Source organism: Talaromyces proteolyticus (genome assembly GCF_021365285.1).
Source record: "Talaromyces proteolyticus strain PMI_201 chromosome Unknown BGW36scaffold_1, whole genome shotgun sequence".
In the NCBI taxonomy this organism is placed as follows: domain Eukaryota; kingdom Fungi; phylum Ascomycota; class Eurotiomycetes; order Eurotiales; family Trichocomaceae; genus Talaromyces; species Talaromyces proteolyticus.
The window spans coordinates 3,775,994-3,803,488 of record NW_025764277.1 but is presented as its reverse complement, the minus strand read 5'-3'; the positions used below and the strand labels follow the sequence as shown (position 1 = coordinate 3,803,488).

Below are 27,495 nucleotides of genomic sequence, written 5' to 3'. Positions count from 1 at the left end.
AATATGCCGACACGCGGAAGGCTGTAGTGTAGTCCTGGCATTGCGACCACAACTATTCTATCAAGCCTGGACTCGCCAGGAGCAGGGAGCCACGACGTTTAAGCCTTAACTTCATGTAATTTTGAATCTTCCTATGGATAAATCTCGGTTACGAAGTCTAGAGTGGCGAGTTGTGCTCTGCTTATCGGACAGAGGAAGGGCAGACTGGATATCATTCGGCCCATGACTTGATTTTAACAAGTGTTCCGGCGGATGTTTGGTTCACAACTGGAGGAATCAATTGATGACTTCGAATTGCCATATATTTGCACAAATAGCCCTACAGTATTTACCATAATCTTTAAAAATAATTCAATATTGCATTAGACAATCGAACCAAACAATAAACCACAGTCCATTCACAGAGACCAATGAAGGCTCGGAATATGCTACGTTATTTTCATTCAGTTCTTTCTCTCATGCTTGTTTAACTTCACCCACAATGGTTTCTTTGCACCGACAATATATACCTTCTGTTTAATCCAGTCATCGCTCTCCTCGCACAGTTCGACGTCATACGTGAATACAAACTTAGCAAGGAGCATTCTCGCTTCATGATACGCAAGGCTAGTTCCATGTCAATATATTTTGGACCTCCAAAGAGTGAGTCTGCTACTTACTTCTTTCCAATACAATCCCTAGGCCCGGCCGAAAAAGCCTGAACCGCTTCCAAACGATCGTTGGCGAATTCAGCGGGAGGACTTCGGCCCCACCGTTCAGGAATAAACTCGTGTGGTCGAGCAAAATGAGTAGGCGAATGATAAGAAGCGTACTGTGAGTAAAAAACGACTGACTTTATGTATATTAGGCGAATTGTATAATTTAGAAACAAGTCGAGATCCAAACTATCACTTACCTCAACTGGGAGTGAGTGTCCGTCAAGCATAGCTCCTGGCACAACAACGCGGCGAGGGAGGCCACCCGGCACGGGAGGATAGACACGAAGGCCTTCCTCAATAACCATTTGCAAGTACTGCAATTTCGGGAGGGTGATAGTGCTCATCTCGTCAGTGGATTTGAAGGCGCCTCTAACTTCATCCTGCAACTTCCTCATCTTGTCAGGGTTCTTGCAGAGTAGGTAGGTGAGTGCGCTCATTAGCGATGATGTCGTTTCCGTTGCGGCTGTGAGAAGTAGGAAGCCATTTTGCCGCATCTCACCCTTGGTTAGGCCCTGGCCTTTTGCTTCAGCATGCTCAACTAGGGTCCAAAAGTCCGGGTGGCTAGGGTTGCTGTTTGCCAATCTATTCATGACGCGTTCGTCGCAGAACTTGACGTGTTCCAGCCGTTTTTTGATCATAGACTTGGGCATTAAAGCCTCGAAGATTGCCTGTATGATGGGGAACGACCTGAGCACTCTCCGCATAGCGCTAAATCTCACCGTGGCGGTGATGTTGGCCAGGAAAGGGTGGTACTCCATGCTTTCAAGATGGTGCAAAGAGTCTCCAAAGACACAATCGGCAATAAAGTCAAATGTTGCGAAATTGAAAAACATTACCATGTCAACTTTGCCTGCGGCTTGACATTTCTCAAAAGATTTCGCAATTAAAAGGTCTGTATACTTCTTCAAGAGAGGCTCCTGTTCACGGATGGCGCGGTCGCTGAAGGCTGGCGCGAATACCTTTCGCTGGCGGTAATGCTCGTTATCATCAGCGGTCAACAAGCCTTCAGTGCCATCCTTGCGCTGGTTTTTCATGTAATACGCTTTGAAATCCTTGGGAATACCCCCGGCTGCGGTGTTCTGACCGTAGACATCTTTCGAAGCAACTGGGTTGATTGTACTCAGTTCGTTAGGAGCCACACGGACGTAGGGACCATATTTGATGTGTAGCTCGTATGTCATGGCGATCTCCTCCCCGGACATGCGCTTGAGGGCGAGTGGAATTCGAGACGCCGCCAAATGTTTAGGCCCGGGAAACTTGGAAAGAGGGTGGAAATAGATGTTGTAGATTGCCGTGGCAAGAAAGTACCCAAGTGACTTTAAGAATTAGCTGTCAATAACGAGTTACAGCACGGTGAGGTGAATCTCACAATGCTTATAACGACCGGCACAGCAAACACGAGCGGGTGCTCCTGTGCCTCGTACAAAAGGCCCATCGGTAGAGCGTTGACTCCGGTCGCCGACGAAGAGAATAATAACCCCATGATCACACTCTTGCATACGCAAAACTACTCAGATCAAGACAGCCGAAAGTAGAAGGCAAGCCTTCTTCCGAGAACTTTACGTTGTAACTCCTGTCAGTTGGAACTTGCCGAAGTTCAAGAGCTTACAAGGCAGTTACTAGAGAACGGTTAAAAGACTCACTATGAGAGCAGGATCACGGTGTATGGCATATGATACGTGGCTAAAACGCCACGATTTAACTCTAAGTAAATTTTTGGGTACAATTCTGAACCTAGATGCATTCAGTATGAGCCTTGACCAACTGCAATAAGCTGACACAGACCTGCTTTTGACGGGCGCATAAAGTTCTTCATAGCAACCCTAACCGAGTTAGCGTAACGGTGTGTTCTGTACAATGAAGTTGCAACATGAATGATGCGGTAAGCTTACAGGGTTACGGCGCGTAGGATGGGATTTTTTAGCTGGCTTGTTGGTTGGTTGGTTCTGGTCATGCAACAGATGAAGGCATATCCATACGATTTAATTGCCTGGATTTACCATATGCAGGGAGAGGGTCCAGACCGGTGGCTTTACCCATACCGTATTAAATAGGCACTTGGTAATCTAGTGGGGACTACAGTTGCTCGTAAAAATACCGCTAGAAGTTGAACGTGGTCTGAAAATAACGTATACAAGTCGGGCAGAGCCTGAAAGTATTGTAATTTGCGAATCAGGTTAAGCAGGTTTTGAGGCCCGTGCTCCAAATATGGGGAACTTAATTACGGGCAACTGCAAGCCCGCAATAATGATCGACATAATTATGCGGTAAGCTGACGAATAACTGACCAATGTATGCCAGTCAAGCATCGGCGACGTGGATCGTACAGTTGGGGGAGAAAGAACGTATTTGCCCATCCCTGTCTGCCAAGAAATTCACTAAACTCTACATTACTACTATCCTTGGAGCCTGGGCAGACAGTAACAGCCCTAGCCCTATGAGGTTAGAGATGGAATGATTGATGGAACCGGAAAGAAAGGTCTATCATTCTCGGCAATCGCCGGCTTGACGCAACTCGTATAGGCAGTCGGCGACAACGGCAGCCCACCACCAAGCGTGTATACACAGGATGAATGAAAATTCTGAATTAGCTAACGCTCTAGGCTAATGACGGCAGACATGTGGAGAATAGCTGCGCTCTTATAAAGCAGTTGTAATCTATATTTATGAAAATACCCCTATTTTAATGACTGGCCGCCATATAGCCAATCTAATAGGCAGAGAATTGATACCGAGTATTGGGGATATAAGCTTGTTGCAGGATTTGACTTTCCTTGCTATCTCGTGGACTAGGAGCTTTCAGCTCCCCACTCAACATAAACGACCCTACCCGACTAAGTACACGGGTTCCGAACCGATCGAAAGAAGTAAGCTCGTATATTCTCACATTTGTCTCAAGCTTACTTTTGTAAGCTCCACTGAAGAACACTGATTCTTTCGCTTGGCTCGAAAGGGTGTCGTAAAAAGTGCGGTTTGTTCATGTGAACTTGTTTCCTGACGATATCTTGAGCTGTTGAAAGTCCTTGATCAACCTTCCTCCAGCCCTTCAGACAGCAGGAAACACCATTGAGTGTCTACCAAGATGCCTTCCGCGATTAACAATGGGCCTCGGGCTCCTATTGCCATTATTGGCATGTCGTGTCGATTTCCCGGTGATGCGGAAAACCCTTCAAAGTTCTGGGAACTGTTGAAAGAGGGGCGAGAAGCCTACTCGGCAAAAACACATCGATACAATGAGGAAGCTTTCTATCATCCTGGAGGTCAGTTCAACAACAAACGGCAAAATGTTTTACCAGTAAAGGGAGGATATATGCTGAAGCAAGACCCGTACGTCTTCGATGCCGCCTTCTTTAATATTACCGCCGCAGAGGCGATTTCATTCGATCCTAAGCAGCGGATTGCAATGGAAGTCACATACGAAGCCTTTGAAAATGGTGGTATAACGCTTCAAGCAGCCGCTGGAACTAAGACTGCATGCTACATTGGAACATCAATGAGTGACTATAGAGATTCCATTGTCAGGGATTTCGGGAACTACCCAAAATATCACCTACTTGGTACCAGTGACGAGATGATCTCAAATCGAATTTCTCACTTCTTCGACCTCCGTGGTCCCAGCGCCACAATTGAGACCGCCTGTTCCTCAAGTCATGTCGCAACTCATATTGCCTGCCAAAGCATACAAAGCGGTGAATCAGATATGGCGGTTGTTGGTGGCATTGGGATGCTGCTTGTACCTGAAAGCACAATGCAACTGAACAACCTTGGCTTCCTCAGTCCATTTGGGCAATCCCGAGCGTTCGATGCATCGGGAGCAGGCTACGGCCGCGGAGAAGGCTGTGGCATTTTTATCTTGAAAAGACTAGATAAAGCTTTGGAAGATGGGAACAACATTCGGGCCATCATTCGTGGGACAGGTGTAAACTCAGATGGGTGGACACAGGGCGTAACGATGCCCTCAGGAGATGCACAAGCTTCATTGATCGAGTATGTGTATAAGTCAAACGGACTTGACTACAGTGACACACAGTACGTCGAGGCTCACGGTACAGGAACAAAAGTAGGCGATCCGACGGAGGCTGAAGCACTACATCGCACTATCGGACAACCTACACTAAAGCGCGAGAAGTTATGGATGGGTAGTGTAAAGACGAACATAGGCCATCTTGAGGCTGCTGCAGGAGCGGCGAGCGTGGTTAAGGGAGTTCTGGCAATGGAACACGGTTTAATACCACCGACTCTCCATTTCAAAGACCCCAACCCGGCTATCAAGTTTGACGAGTGGAAACTAGATGTGCCGACAAAGTTGATGCCCTGGCCTGTTTGTCAGACAAAGCGAATGAGCACGAGCGCTTTCGGTATGGGTGGCACCAACGCTCATATTGTGCTAGAGAAACCAAACCAACAAGTAATTTCGGAAAAAGGCCACAATCCTGTCATCAAAAAGAGACTTTTCGTCTTCAGTAGTCATGACCAGGCTGGCTTCAAGCGTATTGGTAACAGACTCATCGAACATCTGGATCACCTTGGTGTCAAATCATCAGGCGCAGAGTACCTGGCTAACCTCGCACATACTCTTGCAGTCGGACGGTCAGGTCTTACATGGAAAACCTCGTGTTTCGCAGAGAGCACAGCTGAGTTGCGAGAGCACTTGACCAATCGTATTGGAGAAGATGCTGTGCGTACTACAGCCGGTGAAAGGCCTCGTATTGGTTTTGTTTTCACTGGTCAAGGTGCACAATGGGCTCGAATGGGGCTTGAATTGATGGAACGCAAGGTTTTCGGTGACTCTGTAGCCACGTCTGTCGAGTACCTAAAACAGATGGGTTGTAAGTGGGATCCCATTGTCGAACTATCCAAAGCGCAGAAAGAGTCTCAACTAGCGAAACCTGAAATAAGCCAAGCAATTTGTACAGTTTTACAAATTGCTCTGGTAGACGAGCTACGGTCTTGGGGCGTTAGACCAAGCAAAGTAGTTGGTCATTCCAGTGGTGAGATTGCGGCAGCATACTGCATGGGTGCTCTTACACACAGAGATGCGCTTGCTGCAGCTTACTATCGGGGCAAGGCTTCCTCTGGCATCAATAGCCATGGAGGCATGATGGCCGTCGGAACCGGCCAGGAAGATGCCAAGAAGATGATTGCAGAAGTGAAGGCGCAAGCTACTGTTGCCTGTGTTAATTCACCAAATAGTATTACCCTGTCTGGAGATGTGGACGCACTCGAGACTCTTGCGGAGATCTTTGAGAAGCGAGGCACTTTTGCTAGAAAGCTCAAAGTTGATGTGGCTTACCACTCTTCACACATGCGGTCTTGTTGTGCGGGCTATCAATCGGACATTATGCACCTAGAAACCCAAGACGTAGATGAGCAGGATGAGTCAGAAGATGCCATCTGCATGGTATCCAGTGTCACTGGCAGCTTGATCGACGCTGAAGCGTTGGGTCCATACTACTGGATCCGTAACTTGATCTCTCCTGTTCTTTTTTCTGATGCTGTAAAAGAGTTGATATCCCCTGCCGACGGTGATGGTGGCAACACTGTCGATATGCTGGTTGAAATCGGTCCTCATAGTGCTCTGAGAGGGCCGATTGAGCAAATACTATCTTATAATGGCATCAAGGGTATTGAATATGCGTCGATGCTCACACGCGGAGAGTCTGCAATAGAAACAAGCTTGAGTCTTGCTGCTGAGCTGTTTCGTCGAGGCCTGACACTGGATATTGCCAAGGTCAATGACGACTCTCATTGCCGTCTCCTGACGGATCTACCGCCATACCCGTTCAACCACACTCAAACGTTTCGAGCTGAATCACGCCTTCAGCGTGAGACTCTCACCCAGAAAAACCCTACCAAAAGTATTATTGGCGCTGAGAGACCAAGCATGGACGAGCACGAGCGAGTCTGGCGTGGTTTTATCAATCTTGATGACGAACCCTGGATACGCGACCATACAGTTGGCTCTACGGTCCTTTTTCCCGGCGCTGGTGTAGTCAGTATCGCTCTTGAAGCAGCTCAGCAGATGATTGAGAAGGGGAAGGTGGCCCGTTCTTTCGCATTACGTGATGTTTCCTTCATGGCTATGATGGCACTTTCGGAGAGCACCCCAACTGAAATCATAACTCATGTTCGGCCACACCTGGTCGCTACAACTGGAACTACACCAGCAACTTGGTGGGAGTTTACGGTCTCTTCGTGTACCGGTGCTACTGGCCATGTGCGAAATAATTGTCGTGGTTTGTTTTCGATCAATTATGAGGACTCACGTAGCTCACACATGGAGCGGGAGATTCGTAGCCTTGAAGCCAATCGCGTGGCGGATTATCACCAAATTATAAAAGAATGTCCAGAGAAAATATCCAAAAAAGCATTCTATAATACTCTGGCCAGGTCAGCCCTCGCATATGGTCCTCACTTCCAGGGAGTTGAAAACTGCCGTCCTGGCAACGGCAAGACGACTTTTGATATCGAGATCATCGACCTTGGAGAGACCTTTAGCAAGGACAAACTAACACGACCGTTCCTTATACATGGCGCAGCGCTTGATGCTATATTCCAAGCATGGGTGGGAAGCACGAAAGATGCCAACGGAACTGGCAGTTTTGGGTTCGACAAGCCTTTGCTGCCCAAGAGCATTGGGGAACTTGAAATCTCTGCCACTTTTCCCAGTGAGGTTGGCTATACTATGCCCGGTCTCAGTCACTCCAGAAAGCATGGCTTCAGTGAATGGTCTGCTGATATCACTATGTTTGACAAGGAAGTGTCAAAAGTATTCCTTTCGGTTAACGAATTTCGTCTGGCCGAACTCGAAGTGGAAGATTCAGACAAGCCGGATATGGGAGATGGTGCTGACGTTGATCCAGCCGAGATAGCTTCTGAAGTCAGGTGGAACTACGCCCTGGATTTGATGAGTTCACAAGAGATTAATAATGTTGTCGAAAGAATTTCTGGCTGCTCACGAGATAAACTGAATCATGTAAGTTCTCACATGATGATCTCCCCTTTCGGAACTTGTCCAACACCGGCAACGGTTACTGATATTGCTTAATGACATAGCTTATCGCCATGGCAGTTCATCAGCGTCCGAATCTTGACATAATTGAGCTGATTGGGGATGCTCATCAGCTTGCTCATACAGCCGTATCCAGACTTCCCAAAGGCACTCTCCTGCCAAGCCAAGTTCGCTATGCCATGACCAACGACGTCGATAATGAAGACATTGGCGGCAATGTCTTCGGTCATCCTTTTGCTCTTGGTACCTCCGATACTGCCCTTGCCGACGATGTTGTACCTGCTGATTTGATCATCGCTGCATCAAATATCGACAACCTGGAAGATGTTGTAGAGAGAGTCAGTCGTCTCGCTAAGCCCGAGGCAATGATACTTATTCTTGCCGATGCTAAAGTTCAGCCAAGTTTGCCTTCATTCATAGAGAAGGGGTTTGGCCTTGTTTTCAGTACGCAAGCGGACGCTGATTCGCTTGCACTCTACCATTTCGGTAAAGTAGAAGAGGCACAACCAGCACGTCTCACAAACGGTTCAACCGGGCAAGAGGTGGTTATAATTGAGTCCCCTCACCCTTCAGTAAAGGCGACATCCTTTTCCAAGGGCCTTCAAGATGCACTTAGTGACGTTGGATACAATGTGTCCATAGTAACTGGTGTCAACAGAGCTCGTACTGCTGAGGCCAATGTCTACGTGTCCCTCTTGGAGCTTGAACAACCTGTGCTGGAACAGCTCTCTGAATCCGACTTTCAAAGTCTCCGTGATTTGTTGTTGAATTGTGAGCGCCTTTTGTGGATTACGCGTGGCGACAACCCATCTCTAGCACTTGTTGATGGCTTCTCAAGAACTATCAGGAGTGAATTCGCAGGTGTTAGCTTCCAAGTACTGCATCTAAGCAGCGACGAAATACAGCAAGGTCCCTCGTTGGCTGCACAGATCCTCTTCAAACCAAGTGCAGATAGCGAGTTCAGGGAGCGCGGCGGAATTTTGCAAGTCTCTCGATTTTACAGAAGTCTTGAAGAAGATGATCATATCCGCTACCATCTTCTCGACTCCACTCGAGTCAGGAGCCTGCCGGTTAATGAGACTGACAAGGACAGCACTGCCTTCCGTCTTACTGTCGGAAAACCGGGACTTTTGAATACGCTGCACTTTGTCCCTGATGGAACTATGGAGACTCTGCTTGCTGAGAATGAAGTTGAGATTCAGGTGAAAGCTAGCGGTATCAACTTCCGTGACATCATGGGTTCCATGGGTCTTCTCCCAGTGTCAGGTATTGGACAGGAAGCAAGCGGTGTCGTCATAAGATCGGGAAAACTAGGTGCCCAGACGCTGAAACCTGGAGACCGTATCAGCACACTGACAGTGGGAGGAACACACGCGACTAAGATTCGCTGTGATTATCGTGTTGCAAAGAAGATCCCTGACGTAATGTCGTTTGAAGATGCAGCAGGGATTCCCGTCACATATTGCACGGCATATTACGCACTCGTCAAATTAGCAAAGCTTCGCGAAGGCCAGTCTGTGCTAATCCATGCCGCGGCTGGTGGTACCGGACAAGCTGCTCTGCAGTTAGCGAAGCACCTCGGTCTAGTCATCTATGCTACAGTAGGTACTGACATCAAACGTACTCTTATCAAAGAGAGATATGGTATCCCCGACGAGAACATTTTCTACTCGCGGGACAGCAGTTTCGTCAAAGGCATTCACCGGGCAACTAACGGCCGTGGGGTTGATTGCGTCCTCAATTCCCTGTCTGGCGAGCTCTTGCGACTGTCGTGGGGGTGCCTTGCCACCTTCGGCACTTTCATCGAGATTGGTCTACGCGACATTACTGATAATATGCGTCTTGATATGAGGCCATTTTCAAAGAGCGCAACATTCAGCTTCATCAATATGGTTACTTTGCTTCAAGAGAACCCAGACGCCATGGGAGAGATTTTAGAGACAGTATTCGACCTGATACAGAGAAATGCCCTGCAACCAGCCTATCCAGTTACCGTCTACCCCGTTGGCAAGGTGGAAGAAGCGTTCCGTATCATGCAGCAAGGTAAGCACCTAGGAAAAATGATCCTATCGTTCCCCGCAGATGACGCCAAGGCACCGGTTCTATGCAGAGCCAAAGATTCGCTAAGGCTTGATGCCAATGCAACATACCTCTTCATTGGGGGTCTAGGTGGTCTAGGTCGCAGTTTGGCAGTTGAACTTGTGGCATGTGGAGCCAAAAGCATAGCCTTCCTCTCACGATCTGGTGATTCAAAGCCCGAAGCAAAGGCAGTTGTCGGCGAGTTGAAAGGATATGGTATTCAAGTCATGGTTTACCGTGGAGATGTCTCTGATCAAGCGTCGTTCCTTGCTGCCATGAAGCAGTGCTCACAGGAGCTGCCACCGGTGAAGGGGGTGATTCAAATGGCCATGGTGCTCCGCGACGTGGTGTTTGAGAAGATGACATACCATGACTGGATGACTGGCCTAGCACCCAAGGTGCAAGGTACCTACAACCTACACACCTACTTTGATAAGGAGCGCCCACTTGACTTCATGATATTCTTCTCCTCTATTGCTGGCATCTTTGGCAATCCGAGTCAGGCTCAGTATGCTGCAGGTAATACATATCAGGATGCACTTGCAAAATTCCGACGTGATCAAGGGCTCAAGGCTGTTTCTGTCAACTTAGGTATCATGCGCGATGTAGGCGTTATTGCAGAGGGCGACTCACATTTCATGCAACAATGGGAAGAAGTACTCGGTATCCGTGAACCTGCCTTCCATGCTCTCATCAAGAGCCTAATTAACGGCCAATCGCAACTCGGAAGCGCTCGAGAGGCTGCGCAGTGCCCTTCCCAGGTAACTGTTGGCCTGGGTACTAGTGATATTATAACTAGAAATAAGATTAAGGAGCCGAATTACTTCAGTGACCCGCGTTTCGGGCCGCTAGCAGTCAGTAGCGTCACTGTCACATCAGATGTTGCCTCGGGAGACACGGCTGTTTCTCTATCATCCAAACTATCCAGCTTGAGCAACGACACAGATTCGGCAGCAGCAGGAGCTATTATTACTGAAGCTCTAGTAGCTAAGTTGGCCAAGATTCTTCAAGTGCCGCCTAGCGAAATTGACTCTAGCCGGCCCATGTACCGTTACGGCGTGGACTCTCTCGTGGCTTTAGAGGTGAGAAACTGGATTACGAAAGAGATGAGTGCTAATATAACACTGCTGGAAATTCTCGGTGCGATGCCTATGGAACAATTTGCAGTACTGATTGCGAAGAAGAGTAAACTGCTGAACGGAATTTCGGCTTGAGCCTAGTTGAGACCCTTTTAGCCTTGAATTCCCTACTGTATATAACATATGTAGAATGTGGAAGTGAGAAAGCGAACATGTGTCAAACCAAATCATTTACATTTAAAATATGGTATCAGCTCTCATTCACCGAGTAGTTGCTAGTTCTACTGACCAAAACTGCTCTCAGTTCCGATTGCTTGCTTTGATTACATCGCGGTGGAACAGTACATGTAATCTGGTGTATGACCGGGAAAGAAAATTACGGCTGTTCAATACAACATAATCCCGCAACAGACGGCCTTTTTTGAAACCTAATAGCGGGCGGGTCTCGTGCACTCATATAGGGCAGACCTAAATTCACATGTTCCAGTCTTTAACTAGATCCACGACCTGAAACCTCTGCATCACAGCACCTCGCCTTCCCATCAGCTTTGTACTATATAAAGATATTAGGTGATGAAATTTATCTAATTTATCTAATTACTGACCGCGTCGCGCGTTCTTATTTGTACATCGATACTTAGATACAATGTTATATAATGTGTGACTCTTCCAATGTTTCCGCGTGTGACTACTAGTATTCTGAATTACCTGGTTAACCAGTGTCGTTGTTCCTGTTATAGATGGACGCTCAACCATGTTAATAAATAGCTTCATTGTCGTATGCCTTTTAAGATAAATTGTTTAATAGAAAATCATGGAAATAGTTGCAAGTAACTCCAATTATAACATGAATACGTATATTTTAAAGACCCGAACTAACTAATTAGAAGACATTTATATTAATATAGTGTAACAGTATAGATTAATTTAATCAGTAGATCCCAAGATCATTGATTAGGTTGTGGGATTAGGTAAAATATTTGTAGATTTAGGACTGGATTTGAATATATGCAAGGGCTGCTTCCTGCGGTTCTTTGACGGCAACTTCGTGCCTTGCGTGACTTAAAGCTTCACCTGCAACTTTGGGTTGGTGCGTAATTTCTCCCCATGAATGAAGAAGAGCAACGTAATCGGCCACATGCCGAGAGCGATAAAGGCAAACAGAGTGTTGCCCCAACCCAATCCCAACTTGTTATACAACTGCAGCGCAAACAGCGGCAATACTGCAGCGAAAACAGAGCGCAAAACGGCGGACGCGGCCAAAGCGGAAGCGGCGTAGATAGTAAAGGTATCGACGAGGTAGGTATTGATGCAGACGTTGATGATACATATGCCAGTTCCAACAAGTAAGGTTCCCAACAAAGGAACCGCCCATTGTACATGATACTGTACAGTCCAACCATACAACGCAAGTCCTGCGGGAAGGAGTGCGCCGGCAAAGAACATAGGTGGAACGCGGTATTCCGGCTTACTTGTACCACCATTGTATTTGTCGGCAAGGCTCTTCCTAATGCGATCACCCGTAAATTGCTGAATTACAAGACCCAGCATCATGCCGATACCACAGGCGAGAAAAACAAGACCAACTGTGCCCTGACCGAAGCCATAGTGATCCTCAAAGATGAATGAAAAAGTGCTGAACATGAAATAGATCATGGCGTAGACGAAGGCGGAATAAATGCTCAGTATGAGACAAACAGGTGAGAAGACCAACATTTTGCATGGCCTTACAATAGCTCGCAAAAAAAGTTCCTTTGGCGAGAGCTGAGAGTCAAGCTTCGAGCGAAGATCCATGTTGCCACTTTCTGTCCTTAGACGGTTTGCTTTTCTCTTCAGCAACGTCGGAGCGTGGGATTCGCGTAATACAACAAGACTAATGATCGCAATGACGCCAGCAATGATTGCAAGCAGCCAGAAGATCCAACGCCAGCCTTTGGATTGAGAGAGGAAACCCCCAATTACGGGACCCACAGACGGACCCAGCAAAGGGCCAAGACTCCAAATAGACATGGCTGTTCCACGTTGCTTCATTGTTGTAACGTCTGCAATCGTACCGCCTCCAATGGCGATGGGCGCGGCGCCGACTAAGCCAGCCAAGAATCGAAAAGCAACGAGCATGTTTATATTGGTTGCTAGTCCGCAGGCGACTGTGAAGATAATGAAGAGAACATTGCCAACGTGATATACTATGACTCTTCCGTAGAGCTCGCTCATCGGTGCTAATATGAGAGGACCTCTGACAGATGGTCAACCAACATAAACACCGGCTGTGTGAATAAAGAAATGGAGGCTACTTACGCGGCCATACCTAGGATATATACTGACACTACAAACGTCGAAAGGGCTTCGTTATTCGTTTTGAATGACTGGAGAAGCTGTGGCACTGCGGGTGCTAGCATAGATGAGGCAAGCGGGACGTTGAAAGTAATTAAACCGACGACAGCAATATTTGACCACCTCTTCAGAGGACTCCTGTTAATTTTCCTTGTCAGTTTCTTTTTTATTTTTTCATTCGAGTACGTTGTAGTGATGCAACCGAGCCATAATATTTTTGAGCCAAGTTGGAGAATATTTCGTGGCACTCACCAGTTTTGAGGATTAACTGGATCATTTGGTCCGTCCCAGTCGACGATATTTGCATCAGCACTTTGGCTGTCCTTCACTCGTGCTAAATGGTGGACGGCTTCTTTCTTGTCAGACTCAAGAATCCCGCTACTCTCTGTTCCGTTAACAGAAGTTTGTCCGTTTGGTCGTGCATCTTGCTGGCCTTGCTCCAGCGCCAAAATTTCTGCTCCTTGTGGTCGCTGCTGGCAGTCACACAAGTCTTGACTTGTCGCCATCTATTAGCGGTTAACCCCTGCTTTCTTCTCAAAGGATGTATCGCTGACGAATTGGTTTGGAAAGAGGTGGATTCTGTCCGCTTCGCGAATCTTTGGTTTTGACCCTGAACTAAGCTTGGTTTATCGCTATGGAAGAATTGAGAATGGAGGATGGCGACTTGCATCGGTTCAAATTCGTCGCGAGGATGAGCAGAACTATCTGTGGGCAGTGTTATGCCCCCATTTTTATTTGGGCATAGGACCTAATTACTAATTGTAAGTTAGCCATAACTCGAATCCCGGTCTCTCTTCCCATTGGCACGGAGTACTCCGTACTTGAACGGTCACCTACCAGCCATGTCGATCAAATGATCAGCGGACCCGAGAGCGAATAATCAAATTTAGACTTTCAGGATCTAGTTTCACTTATTGTGAGATAGATCATGTCCATGCAACGATCATTAAACAATAAACAATGTAAAACTTAACACCGGTGATGACATCGCCTGCATATCTGAACTATTCATATATTTGATTTAAGTATACAGGCCTTGTAGGATTAACAAGGCCCGCAATATTACTGAATTATGTGGTAAATACGAAGTATGTAAGATGTCATTGTGCTCAATTTCGCTGTGAAAGTCAGGGGCTGGCCCGAACAGGGGATTCACATTGGCTCTACCAGAAAACAGTGCTCCTTAGTCTGTTCTCATACTCCGTACACAGATTGGTGCAAGCTTCCCTGACCGCAAGATGCTGACGCTCCAGGGCTGTGATTGGTTAACCCTCTTTGCGCCACATTGTAAGACATAGGATATGCACGATGATCGACTGGCCGGTCCCACTTGCCGTCCGGCGGCCGGTTAGTGCTACTAATTTCATAATTATGAGCTTTGAGCTCATGGATTACTAAGATATCTAGATATGCGCTCCATTTTTGTCAGAAATTAACATAGATGCATATGTTTAGAGGACATATTGTGCTGTGATTGTAAGTATGGTTATGTAAATGGACGTTATCCGATATCTCGTTATCTCCTAGCAACTGACCGCGATTCCGATCATCCCAGGCTTTATTTCAATGTTGCATCTAGTAGAGTCGTATCTACGTAATACGCGGTAACAACACACGACATATGCGGGATATTTAGACAATCGATTGAATTGTCTCAGAATTACAGACTCAAGGGAATTCTAAAACGAGTCCCAATGTACAGTATGTATAAGATAGAGGTGCAATGTGCTTCAGTTTATGAGCAGCTGGCTGTGGTGATGTATCATGGTTGTGACGCTAATCAGTAAGTACTAAACACGGCCAATTTGCCTCACTCGGCCGTTATGACGTATACTAGACCAAAAGTTTTCGGAAAGCCTTGGATAAATGGAGAATTGCATCTGCAGTGAGAAATAAGGATATTCTGCATGTCCAGTCCGCTTGATTCATTCCATATAGCGAAGGAGCATGAAGAAGCATTCCGTGCAGTGCAGTTCGACACATGCCAATATACACGTTTGTACGTCCTCAAACCTTATTGAGACCCAGATTGCCATGTTCTAACCGAGGTGTCAAGCCATCAATTGCAGTGCCTTCAAAGTCGGTTAAAGTTCCGCCTGGAGCGGCCTTGCCGAGAATACGAAGTCCATTCACGACTTTCTCTTCATCAGGAGTAAGCTTCTCCATGCTTGAAGCAATACCGGCCTGTTTATCAGTTCCGTTGGCACTACTTGTCGCTCCATTTGCAACTTTTTCAGTTCCGTTAATCATATGCTCGGGAATGTCCATATCCATTTCCGCCATGTTATTGAGAGCATGTACAGCGAAGTCGATTGTTTGCGCTACGTCTTCCTTAGTGAACTTCTGTACAGCCTCGGAAGAGCCAGAGCCTTGGATAACTGCTGAATGTTAGCCAGTATCTATCCACATGGAATATGAGATCAGCTTGCCTGGTTTGAGGAACTGGAAAGCCCTGTCGAAGCCATCCTCATCAACGTCGCTCAACACTGGGTTCACTTGCATCCTGATCTGCTTAAGAGCAGCCATGACGACGAGCAGGAAGAGGGTGTAACCTTCATCTACTTTCTTGGCGTGCCATTTTGAGGCTTGGTACTCGGTGCAGTCTCCTTTGATAGATGCGTTGATTGAAACAGCAGCTGCAAGTGCGCCAGCGACGGCCAAGTGGTGGCCAGATGAGAAGAAGGGATCAATGAAGCAGCCTGCATCTCCAATAATACGGAAGTTGGGGCCAGCGTATGCGGTCGCGCTGTACGAGTAATCTGTTGCCTGCTTGATGTCGGATACCAACTCAGCTGGCTCGAGTAGCTCTCCTATGGTAGGACATAGTTTCATACATTCCGCCATGATTTGTGAGTTGGTTGCATTTTCGCCAAGACTCTTCTTCTTTTCGAAGAAAAGATCCCTTCGCATGACGGCTCCAACAGAGACCGTGCCATTGTGCAGCGGAATAGTCCAGCACCAACCGGCACCATCTAGATGAAACCCTCCTGTTAGACTGTTCGCAGAAAACAGGCATTGAGAATCGTCGAATAAGGAAAAATGGGCTGTAACTCACCTCGCATACCCTCAAAGAAAGGCTGATTCTCCCTCGGAGTACCCTGTGCCCAGGGCGTGTTGTTCTTGTAGTAGCCCCAGATGGCGAGGTTCTTTAGGCCCTCATTGTAGTGGCGGTTTTTGAGGTACTTGGTCGATGTAATACCTACCCGTCCAGTTGCATCCACGAGATATTTGAAAGTGATCTCACCAGAACGACCGTCCTTAGAAGACCACTTTGCGGAAATAGGTTTTCCAGGATTAGCCACCTTTTCTCCGTTGGGGAATTCGCTCTCATAATCTTCAAATTCTAGCGAATTTACTTTCACCCCATGGAAAGCTTTAGCGCCGCTTTCGCGGGCGTGGTTAAATAGGATCTCATCCGACTCGGAGCGTATCACGTTCCAAGAGTATCCGTTAGGCCCATGGGCTGCGAGAAAATCGGTATCTACAATCCCAATCAGTGACACAATTCTCCTTTGTACATATTAAAAGGTTGGGATAGCTTACATCCTTCACGCTTCGAGGTGAGCTTGAAAGCAGCACCGAGCTGAAAAGGCTCTTAGATATGTGTTGTCAAGAGATTGGTTATAACGGAGTTGAGTTCTTACTTTTTTCTGGAAGCCGTGAGCTTCGAATTTCTGTTCGAGATCGATGAAACGCAGTAGAGGCCTTATCGATGGGAGCATACTCTCACCGATATGGTAGCTGCTTGTTGTCAGCCTCTAGATTGAAAACAATCGTTTGCTATCAATTATCTTGAAAGGACTGGAACATACCGAGGGTGCTGATCAGCTTCGAGAAGCACAACATCGTTGCCCTCACGAGCCAAAGCCGCAGCTGCATATGAACCAGCAGGGCCACCACCTGCCACCAAGATCGTACAAGACTCAGGAATTGACATTGTGAATGCAAAGCAAATAATACGTAAGGGGTGAGATGCTTTACAGTGCCTCTATCGTGCACCAAATACTGGATTCACAAAAATTACAAGTCCTCAATATTCAATAAGTTCCTGATGTCAAGGATTTAGATGGAATCCGGCACAAAGACCTTTTGAAACGCTAGATCCACTAACTTAATGTGATTGTGTTACAACATTTTGTCTTATATTTGCTATGATTGACTACCTTCCTTTTTTTTTAGACTACGTACATGCTAAGTAGCGTTATATATTTTACAGTTTTGATTGGTCAGTCAAATATTCGTACGCTAGCCCCCATATATAAAAAGCAATAAAATACAGTTGAAATAATTAGCGTCCGCCACGTTGAAATACGCTAATTCGTACCCACACCTTCGTTTACGTCAGCTTACTGCATACATCTGCAGAAGCTAATGTAGCTCAATTAATGTTAATATGTAATATGCGGATCACCGCGACTGCTACTTATCAGCTTACTGCATATAACAAACCCCCGCCGATCCGCAGGAACCAACGCTAGTTAGACCCTATTATCTTCGGGTCAACAGCGATCATTTATCAGCTTACTACATCTAAGAAATCTCCACAGATACACGATTCAGCGTAGATAAAAACCAATTATGTTGCGTTAAGTTAAGCAATAACCTGGAGAAACGTCGCCGTCAACTGGAATGCGTGTAACATGTTGAGTCATCCAGAGTGACAGCCGGTAGTCAAAATATGGTCCAGTCTTGGTAAACGTGGCATTTTGAGACAAAGGCGATAGACCCTTCGTAGGCAAGGCAATTGAAGTTGCCTCGGTGAACTATACACTAAGTTTTCAGTATTTTCTAAGATATTTCCATTCAACTATCTTCGCAACATCTCGCGTTATCTTTGGGAAACGATCTCGTTAACAGTAGCTGCAACGACAGCTTGGCTAAGGCGACTCAACATAGCTACTAGTTTTGACTGATTCACTTTCAATCTCCAACGTTAGCTGTCGACGCCTCCGCATTCGACTCTGGCAAGCGACTTAACACATTCGCAATCATCTCCTGCGTCAACAGGATCACTATAGCGCCTCAATGAAGACGCAAACAGGAAAAACGAAGCTTGTCTTTCTATTCGGAGATCAAGTTGATTCTTGGCATAATGGGCTTGACCACGTCTACAAAGTGGCTGGCTCAACGCCGTGGCTGCAGTCATATTTGGACGATTTAAGCAAGGCAATGAGTACAGAAATCAGAATTGCCACGCTCGATCCCGCACTTCAGGCCAGCGTAGGTGCTTTTTCGAGTCTGCAGGAACTAGGCGAGAGGTACCGCCATACCTCGGACGATTTGGGCATGGCGCAATGCCTCCTGTTACACGCAGTCAGATCCTCACTTTTGCTTCAAATGGTCAAGCAACAACCACATATTCTCTGGCCTGAATCGACAAATGAGTGGCTTGGCATATCTGGTGGCTTGCTAAGTCTATCGTCATGGGTTATTTCTGAGGATTTCGATACTCTGCGCGAAGCGTCTCTTGAAGTAGGCCGCTTGTTTGTGAGGCTATGCAAATTGGTGTCAGTTCGATCAAGAGCGGTCGAAGATAACACCGGCGTTTGGGGCTGGGCAGTTGTAGGTATCTCGAAAGACGATCTCCGGAAGATTCTCGGTCAGTTTCAGCAAAGTATGGGCATCCCCACCGTAAAACAAGCTCGAGTTGGTGTTACAGGTGCTGGCTGGAGTACTGTTATCGGACCTCCATCAGTTCTGGAACTGTGCATAAAGCAATGTCCTACCCTCAAAAATGCGACAAAAAATCCGCTCAACATCCACGCCCTGCAGCACACCTTGACGATAACACGGGCGGATCTCGATTACATCATTGGAGGTAACTCTCGTCTAACAGAACGTACGCTTTGCCAGTCAGGCCCCCACATCTGGGGTATGGACGATCCTGGAGCTGAGTATCAAAACTGGGGAGAGATGTTAAGAGCGGTCTGTTTACAAGTACTTTCCCTTCCATTAGATATTCCAGAAGCTGTAGCAAAGCTCAATGCTACACTCAAAGGATATGACTCAGTCCGAGTTGTTCAAATGGACAACACTAGTCACGGTCCCTTCATGGCCAATGCTCTGAAGGCATCAGGATGTAAGGTGACTATCACGGAGGCGCACGCTTACCTCCAAGAGAAAATTCAAGATTCACCACAGCCACAACTGAGCGGCCGGATAGCCATTGTGGGTATGTCCGGACGTGGCCCACGAAGCGACAATATTGATGAGTTTTGGGATGTTATCATGAATAAGCAAGATACGTGCACTGAAGTTCCCAAAGACCGCTTCGATATCGAAGAGTTCTACTGTGAAGAACATGGAAGAGGTAACAAGGGTTGCACAATGACCACTAGATATGGTTGTTTTATGGACAAACCGGGCCACTTCGACGCTCGCTTCTTCCATATTTCACCCAGAGAAGCAATGCTCATGGATCCGGGGCATCGACACTTTCTGATGAGTAGCTACGAAGCGCTAGAAATGGCCGGTTACTCCAACGGACGGACCAAGTCGACGGACCCAAATCGAATCGCTGCTTTCTATGGTCAGGTTACTGATGACTGGCATGACCAAAGCCACCCGACAATAGGCTGCGATGCGTATACTCTTCAGGGAGTTCAGCGTGCGTTTAGTTCCGGGCGGCTCGCATGGCAATTCAAGTGGGAGGGCCCAACGTATTCAATAGATTCTGCATGTGCATCTACGACCACAGCAATTCACTTGGCCTGCATGAGCTTGCTGTCCAATGATATCGACATGGCTGTCGCAGGTGCCAGTAATATCTTGAACTATCCCCATTCTTTCGCCTGTCTCAGTAAGTCAGGGGTGTTGTCAGACACTGGTAATTGTAAGCCATATCGAGATGACGCTGACGGCTACTGTCGTGCCGATTTCGTGGGCTCCATCGTGCTCAAGCGCCTTGAGGATGCAGTTGCTGAAAATGACAATATCCTGGCCGTCATAGCGTCGTCTGGAAGAAATCATTCGGGCAACTCAACATCTATCACGTCTTCGGATCCTGGTGCTCAGGAAAGGCTGTTCCGCAAAATTCTGCGGAATGCAAACGTCTCTCCGGATGATATCTCTTATGTAGAAATGCATGGCACAGGAACACCTGTGGGAGACCCAGCCGAGATGAGTGCTGTAGGCAACGTGTTCAAGCACAGGCGGCGAGCTGACGGACCACTTCCGGTCGGAGCTGTCAAAGCTAATTTCGGCCACAGCGAAGGAGCTGCCGGAATGGCTTCCCTTCTCAAATGTATCATGATGTTCAAAACGGACACAATACCTCCACAAGCCGGCATGCCGCATGCCCTCAATCCTAATTTTCCGCCGTTGTCTGAGCTGAACATTGAGATCCCTGCGGAGCCAAAGGAGTTCAAAAAAAAACCTGGCTCTGGAGAGCCAAGACGTATTCTTCTCAACAACTTCGATGCAGCTGGTGGGAATGCGTGCCTACTTCTCGAAGAGTGGGAAGATGGCCGCACCGCCGTGATGGAGGAGCAGCATGTAGCGGATCCTCGTTCTAGCTATGTTGTTGCTGTATCTTCCAGAACGCATGCGGCACATAAAGCGAACAGGCGTAACTTTCTCGAGTGGCTTCGCGCAAACACAACACTCCGGCTTGCTGATATTGCCTATACTACTACTGCTAGAAGGATGCATCACTCTATCAGGTCTGCCTACACTGCATCTACGGTACAAGAACTCGTCTCCAAACTTGAAGCTTCCATTCAAGGTCCGGACTCGGAATCATCCTCCTCGTCATCACATACCCCAATCGTGTTCGTTTTCACTGGACAGGGAGCCCACTATTCTGGCATGGGTAAAGAGCTGTATCACACCAGTCCCACATTCCGTGAGACAGTCGATCTTTGTGCACGGATTTGCGAAGAATATGGTTTCCCGACATTCATCGATATCATTACTGACGAGAAAAGTGTTGACAACCCGTCACAATCTACACTCCGAACACATCTAGCTGTTCTGACGCTGGAGATTGGTCTCGCCGCTTTCTGGAAAGCGGCTGGTATACAACCTTCCATGGTAATTGGACATTCACTAGGCGAGTATGCTGGTCTATATGTTGCCGGAGTGCTCTCGCTCGCAGATGTGCTATATCTTGTTGGCCGACGAGCGACTCTGCTTCTTGAGAGATGCGAAACAGATACATTCTCCATGCTGGCTATAGCCATGTCTGCAAAGGATGCGCAGCAACTCTTAGAATCGACCACGGACTTTTCGTCATGCAGAATATCGTGCGTCAACAGTCCAACTTCTATAGTGATTAGCGGCACAACCCATGATATCACCAAGCTTAAGTCTAGCGTAACTATAACTTCAAAGATTCTTCCTGTGCCTTATGGCTTTCACTCATTCCAGATGGACTCTGTGGTGTCTGAATATAGCACTCTCGCAGAGGGTGTGACTTTCTTTGAGCCAAAGATCCCAGTTGCTTCTACCTTGCTCGGCTCTGTCGTGGAAACGAGCGGTACATTTAGCAGCGGCTATCTAGCACAACAAACGCGCCAGCCAGTGGACTTCATTGGTGGCCTAAATGCTATCAAGGAAAGGATTGCTGACCCCGTCTGGCTTGAACTTGGGCCTAGTCAAGTCTGCACTTCCTTTGTGCGAGCAACAGTGTTTCCTTCTTCTCCTGTCGCGAGGACGATTTCGACCCTCGACGGACCGAACCGTGACTGGGTTTCAATTTCTAAGTGCATGGCGTCACTGTACACCCTTGGCATCGACATCGACTGGCTTGCACTCCATGCACCTTTCACCGGCTCCTTGAAGATGTTGACTACGCCAGCATATGCATGGGATACGAAGAATTTCTGGATTACCTATGCGGAGGCCCAATCCGTGCAAGCTGGTGCACCCCCAACAGCTAAGGGGTCGAAAGAACCAGTCATTTCAACCTTTGCGCAGGAGGTCGCTCATGAATCTTCCATGGCTTCAGGTCAAATAGAGGTAACTTTCCGTGCCTCACTTGCGGATGAGAGCTTGTGGGCAGTTATACAAGGACACCGTATGGAACAGATGGCAATTTGTCCAGGAAGCGCTTTCTGTGAGGCTGCCTTCGCTGCTGCTTCTTATGTCCTCAAGTCACGGGGCAGAAAGGAAGATGCAAGCGTTACGAGGTTGGGGCTTCGAAACCCGGCTATGCGACGGCCGTTAACCAAAAATCTCGTCGGGTCTGGTGGAGAGCTCCTTACCACAGTCACAATGAAGAACAAGGACAGCAATGATATCAACATCTCGTGGAAAGCGGCTACCTCTGGCAAGAATTCTCCAATGTTCGAGCTGGGTACGTGCTCTTTGGTGGTCTGCGAAAATATTGAGACTCTACAAACAAGTTGGGACCGAATCTCCTACCTTATCAAAGATAGAATGGACGGTATAATCAAAGCGGCAAAAGATGGGGATGGCCACCGGCTCAAGCATGACATCTTTTATTCGCTCTTTGCGCAGACTGTGCAATACGACCCCCTTTACAAGTGTATCAAGGAGGCATACGTGTCGGGCGACTTCTGTGAAGCTGTTGCTGAAGTTGTTCTTCAAGAAAACCCTGCAGGTGCCAAGTTCATGGCCTCACCATACTGGGGTGAGGGTATTATCCACCTTGCGGGCTTTACAGCCAATGCCAACCACACGAGGAGCCCTAACACATCTTTCATCAATTCCGGCTTTGAAAGCTTTGAGCAAACGGTAGAGTTTGAGGCTGGGATGTCGTATTTTACGTATGTCCGCGTCCACCGAAAAGAACAGGGAAACAGGGTTTACCAAGTATTCGTCTTCGACTCGCAAAGCAAGTTGGTAGCCCAGTGTTGCAACCTAAACTTTGTGGAAATTAGCAACAGTGTATTGCAGCACAACCTCTCTGGCGGAGCAGTCCAGTCGACTAACCAGCATAATGGCCGTAACACCAGCCATGACACTTATAATAAGGCTCCTGAGCGGGAGCAAACGGCATCACTGGCCCCTACTTCGGTAAAGGTTGAACAGCTATCCAAAGCGAACTTGATACAATCGGACGCCGCACCGGGTTTATTTGAAGTTTTAGTAGATACCATTGTTTCAGAGACGGGCATTGATGCATCTGAATTGACCGATGATACGATGGTGGCTGAACTTGGCGTTGATTCCATCATGTCGATTGAGATTGCCAACAAGATCTCCAATGCGACAGGTCAGCCCATGACACCAATGTTTTTGCAGGAATATCCTACAATCGGCGACTTGCGGCGTGCATACGAAGTCTTACCGCCGGCTACACCCGAGTCTGGGGCTGAATCAACGGAGTACGATCTGATTGAAGACATAATGTCGGAGGAGTCTACACAATTGCAGAACCAGGCCGAAGATTCGTCTGCAGTAGAGATTATTGATATGCCTACGACCAAGAAGACAGTCACGATCCAACAACAGTCGATTGTCGACGATGGTTCCACTGAGCCTACTGTCAGATTTACTTTGCTACATGGTTACGGTACTAAGCGTAGTAAAGGAAAGCAAGTTTCATCAGCCCCATTCTACTTGCTGGCCGATGGCACGGGTTCAATCGCCACGTACCTCCATCTTCCCCCGCACATCAAGACCAAGATGGCCATCTACGGAGTCGACTCCCCATATCTTCAATGTCCGAGCAGGCTTACGCCGGAAATTGGCATCCCGGGGGTTGCTAAACTCATAGTCGATGCGTTGGTCAAGAGGCAACCCAAGGGAGTTCCGTTTTGGCTCGGAGGATTTTCAGGAGGAGCCATGATTGCTTACGAAGTTTCCCGCCAGCTATCTGCTGCCGGTCATATTGTCGATAGTCTCCTCCTCATTGACATGTGTCCTCCGCGTCAAATAAAACCACAAGGGTACGATGATGAGCTTGGTTTGGCAATGTTCAATGCCATTTCCGGGAGAGATGATAGCGGTGTTTGGGATTCGTCTGACAAGACAAATCAACATTTGAGGGCGTTGTTTGCTTCTGTCGGCGCATACAATCCATCTCCTCTAGCTAATGGCGAGAATCCTCCCGCGAAACGCACAGCTCTCATTTGGGCACAAAAGGGTATGATCGACCGGTGTTCTAATAGCCCCCAGTTTAACAAGATCTTGGCGGACCATGGGGTAGTCACAACAGCTTATCCAAGGTTCATGGAAGACCCCAAGCTAGGGGCTGTTGCATGGAGTTTAATACACAAGACTGAGGCGGACCTTGGCTCAAACGGCTGGGATAAGTTCGTGGGAAACGACCGTTTGTTGTGCATGGCCGTTGAAGCGGATCACTTGGAGCTACCTACTCCTGACTTTGTGCACCTGCTTGGCGAAGCAATGGACAAAGCCTTTGAGTACTTCAAGCAGTAATCCTCTTCACGAATAGATTGTATCATTAATTTGTGGATTTGCAGATCCTCGCAGGTTTAAGAAGTGCCGTGGGTTGAGTTTACTCCTTTCAAGCATTATATATTTTCCCCGAACAGTACATGTTCTACAAGTTACATAAAACATTTAACCATCTAAAAGATTGTGCTGCCTGAAGTAAGAACACTTTAAACAAATATCGACGTGATTCTCGAACAAAGTAACCTAAAATCCATGTAGGAATTGCATGGCTTTGAGGATTCCTGTTTATCAGTCTTCAATTATCGATATGGACCTATCACTCATTACGTCAAGTTGATAACCATCAGAAGCCATGATACTATCTATAGCCCTAGCTCAAGTCGGTCACCGGCCAGTCATATCGTGCATTTCCTGGGAAAACCTGTAGGGAGAAAAATAAAGATGACGCTGTACGTCCATCACGTACGCCAGCTATTAATGTATGTCCCGGTCGCTGAATCACAGGGTAGGTTGGATTGCGATACTAGTGATTAAATAGCCCGGAAGTCCGTGGATCGGCGGATTTCCACCCACCAAACAACAACCCTACAGAATAGTCACCTAGTAATTGAGATACGTGCCTAGATAATTCAAATTGGCAAGAAAATCAAACTAGCCTATTATTTGTTTAGTATGATTTCCTAATACTTCACTCCACTAGAGATATGAAGTTGTTCATGTTTTCTTATTATAAGGAGTAGATGGATTGCTTGTAAATACACACACAGATCCATATCTCTGCATCATAGCTACCGGGATATTCAACAAGACTAGTGGATTTGCACAGGAATAGTGTATGTTCACCAGGTGTGTCTATGTGGGAAAGTACGATTGCACAGGAGTGCAGATACACTGGAGACATTAAATCTACAATTGATACCTAGTTATGCATGGAATGAATTAGCAATAAGTCCCGATAATCTCCTCGTGAAAAGCGCTGCATATTGTAAAACAGATCTATAATACCTCTATCTCAAAAATAAATGTTATAGCTCCACAGCAAAACGCTCCCTAAGCCACCCTCCGTAACGATAGAAGAAGAGTGGCACTGGAAGAAAAGCCACGCCTATAAAGCCTAGGACACTATTCCCCCACCCAAGTCCTAGGTCTGCATACAAAGACGGCCCTGCTAATGGAATGAAAGCTGCAAAAAGAAGCCGGAGAATCACGTTCGCAGCCAACGCAGAGGCGGCAGCCTCAGGGCCAAAAGCATCCACCATGTAGAGCTGAGATGGCATTGCGACCCAGAGAACGCCGAATCCAAAGAAGAAGGTGCCGATGATGGGCACGATCCAATGAGTCTGCTTCTCGGCTGCCCAGCCATACCAGAAGATGCCGATGGGCACGGCGGGCATGACCCACATCATGGGCTTTAGGCGTCCTTCAGGTTTGGGCGAATCTCCAAGTGCCTTTTGCAGCTTGTCGCTCACGGTGGCAAAGGTTCCGAGAGAGAAGGCCATTCCAATTCCAACGCCGAGATATGACAAGCCAGAAACGCCGGCGGAGAAGTGGTATTGTTCCTCAAAGACCGTGGGAAACGTGGTGAACAGCATAAAGAGGAGGCCGAAAACGAAGGCGCATAGGAGGGAAAGGAGGAGCACGATTGGCGATAGGATGAGAAGCTTCGTTGGTCGAGTAATAGCGCGGAGGAACAGCTGGCGGGGGGTCAGGCCTCGATCCATCTTCGAAACCAGAGCAGCATTGCCAGTTTCTTTCCGGAGTCTAGCAGCTTTCCATCCTAGCAGCACGGCGGCATTGGTCTCGCGGAGGAAGAAGATTGATATGGTAAATGACACCCCCGCCTAGGTAGAACCGTCAGCGACTCGAGATTAGTAGGGGATGAGCTCTACTCACTAGGATTATGATGATCCAAAAAGTCCATCGCCAGCCAATTGATTCGGACACAAAGCCACCAATTACTGGGCCAAAGACCTTGAAGGATCGTCAGTGTCATGACGGTTTGCGTGGGGTAATGTTACCTACTGGTCCCAGAAGTGGTCCCACGAAGAACAGAGACATTACCCTCCCACGCTGAGCGGGCGGGACGACGTCGGCGACGGTTCCTCCGCCAACTGTCAATGGGCCCGAAGAAGCACACCCGGCAAGGAATCGAAAAACGAGAAACATGCCGGTGTTTTGGCCAAGCGCACATCCGATGATGAAGCCAATGTAAATGACATTGCAGGTGTGGTAGATCACAAGGCGTCCGTACAGTTCGGATAGCGGTGCAATGACCATTGGCCCAACGGCGAAGCCGGCAAGGTAAATGGACACGGTGAGACTGGTAATGGTGGAACTCGTGATATGGAACTCCTTAGCAAGCGCGGCAGCTCCAGGTGCAAACATTGTCGCGGCGAGGTTGCTGTATTTGTATGAGTCAGTACGGGATTTGCTTCGCCCAAGGAGCGCAGGAACTGCCTTACGCAGTGAGCAAGAAAGTGGTGGCGAGGAGGACTTGGGTCATGCGTTTCCATGCTGGCCAGTTCCGCGGATTTTGGGGATCGTCTGGCCCATCCCAGTCGACGACATTGTCCTTTGTCTCTTGTTCAATTGCTGTTTGGTCAGGCTCGCTAGATTGTTGGTCATGATGGCCGTCTTCCGACATGGCCGGCTTCTCATGGGCGGATTCCAAGTCGGCCGCCATGATCTGCTGTCCAGGGTGGTGTGACTGTGGGATATTGGCGCGTGTTTGTTGACTGGTGCCAGGTTTTGCTTGCTATATATTTAAAGGCAAGGTACGCGGCCGGACAACGCCCGCATGGAGAAGGCCGCGCAGAGGAGTCATAGCTATAGTTCTTTAGGCAAGGGCTAATTGCGCCAGTGACTGAATCTGCAAAATGGTCCGTAAATGCGGAGCTAAACTGGAGATTTGCTTAATAGAAGGGGAGCTTGGAGAGCGAGCGGACGTGGAGGTTCGAACGGAGGAGCA

General features: G+C 47.7%; 6 protein-coding genes across 6 annotated transcripts; 2 read left to right on the top strand and 4 right to left on the bottom strand.

Annotated features, from left to right (window-relative positions):
- Window positions 1–443: 443 nt before the first annotated feature.
- Window positions 444–2,181, bottom strand: BGW36DRAFT_422563 (cytochrome P450; the record flags this gene model as incomplete). The annotated part of the gene is made up of 4 exons (XM_046219718.1): window positions 444–606; window positions 660–832; window positions 896–2,014; window positions 2,068–2,181. 4 exons carry the CDS (start codon window positions 2,179–2,181, stop codon window positions 444–446), a joined length of 1,569 nt encoding a protein of 522 aa, XP_046078662.1.
- Window positions 2,182–3,388: 1,207 nt separating this feature from the next.
- BGW36DRAFT_403489 (reducing polyketide synthase) lies at window positions 3,389–11,409 on the top strand. The gene is made up of 3 exons (XM_046218897.1): window positions 3,389–3,565; window positions 3,612–7,674; window positions 7,755–11,409. The coding sequence occupies exons 2-3, from the start codon at window positions 3,781–3,783 to the stop codon at window positions 11,001–11,003; spliced, it is 7,143 nt and encodes a 2,380-aa protein (XP_046078661.1). The 5' UTR covers window positions 3,389–3,565; window positions 3,612–3,780; the 3' UTR covers window positions 11,004–11,409.
- A 301-nt stretch (window positions 11,410–11,710) lies between these two features.
- On the bottom strand, window positions 11,711–14,171 carry BGW36DRAFT_311900 (major facilitator superfamily transporter). The gene is made up of 4 exons (XM_046212492.1): window positions 14,040–14,171; window positions 13,455–13,957; window positions 13,167–13,340; window positions 11,711–13,104 (listed from the first exon to the last, which is right to left on the bottom strand). The coding sequence occupies exons 2-4, from the start codon at window positions 13,706–13,708 to the stop codon at window positions 11,931–11,933; spliced, it is 1,602 nt and encodes a 533-aa protein (XP_046078660.1). The 5' UTR covers window positions 13,709–13,957; window positions 14,040–14,171; the 3' UTR covers window positions 11,711–11,930.
- An 833-nt stretch (window positions 14,172–15,004) lies between these two features.
- BGW36DRAFT_21633 (uncharacterized protein) lies at window positions 15,005–17,327 on the bottom strand. The gene is made up of 6 exons (XM_046209973.1): window positions 17,015–17,327; window positions 16,847–16,943; window positions 16,746–16,785; window positions 16,258–16,683; window positions 15,632–16,174; window positions 15,005–15,580 (listed from the first exon to the last, which is right to left on the bottom strand). Exons 1-6 carry the CDS (start codon window positions 17,137–17,139, stop codon window positions 15,210–15,212), a joined length of 1,602 nt encoding a protein of 533 aa, XP_046078659.1. The 5' UTR covers window positions 17,140–17,327; the 3' UTR covers window positions 15,005–15,209.
- Window positions 17,328–17,818: 491 nt separating this feature from the next.
- On the top strand, window positions 17,819–24,766 carry BGW36DRAFT_368615 (non-reducing polyketide synthase). The gene has a single exon (XM_046215013.1). It carries the CDS (start codon window positions 18,228–18,230, stop codon window positions 24,546–24,548), a length of 6,321 nt encoding a protein of 2,106 aa, XP_046078658.1. The 5' UTR covers window positions 17,819–18,227; the 3' UTR covers window positions 24,549–24,766.
- Window positions 24,767–25,552: 786 nt separating this feature from the next.
- Window positions 25,553–27,210, bottom strand: BGW36DRAFT_393469 (major facilitator superfamily domain-containing protein; the record flags this gene model as incomplete). The annotated part of the gene is made up of 4 exons (XM_046217810.1): window positions 25,553–26,368; window positions 26,421–26,498; window positions 26,550–26,928; window positions 26,990–27,210. 4 exons carry the CDS (start codon window positions 27,208–27,210, stop codon window positions 25,553–25,555), a joined length of 1,494 nt encoding a protein of 497 aa, XP_046078657.1.
- Between the last annotated feature and the right edge of the window lie 285 nt (window positions 27,211–27,495).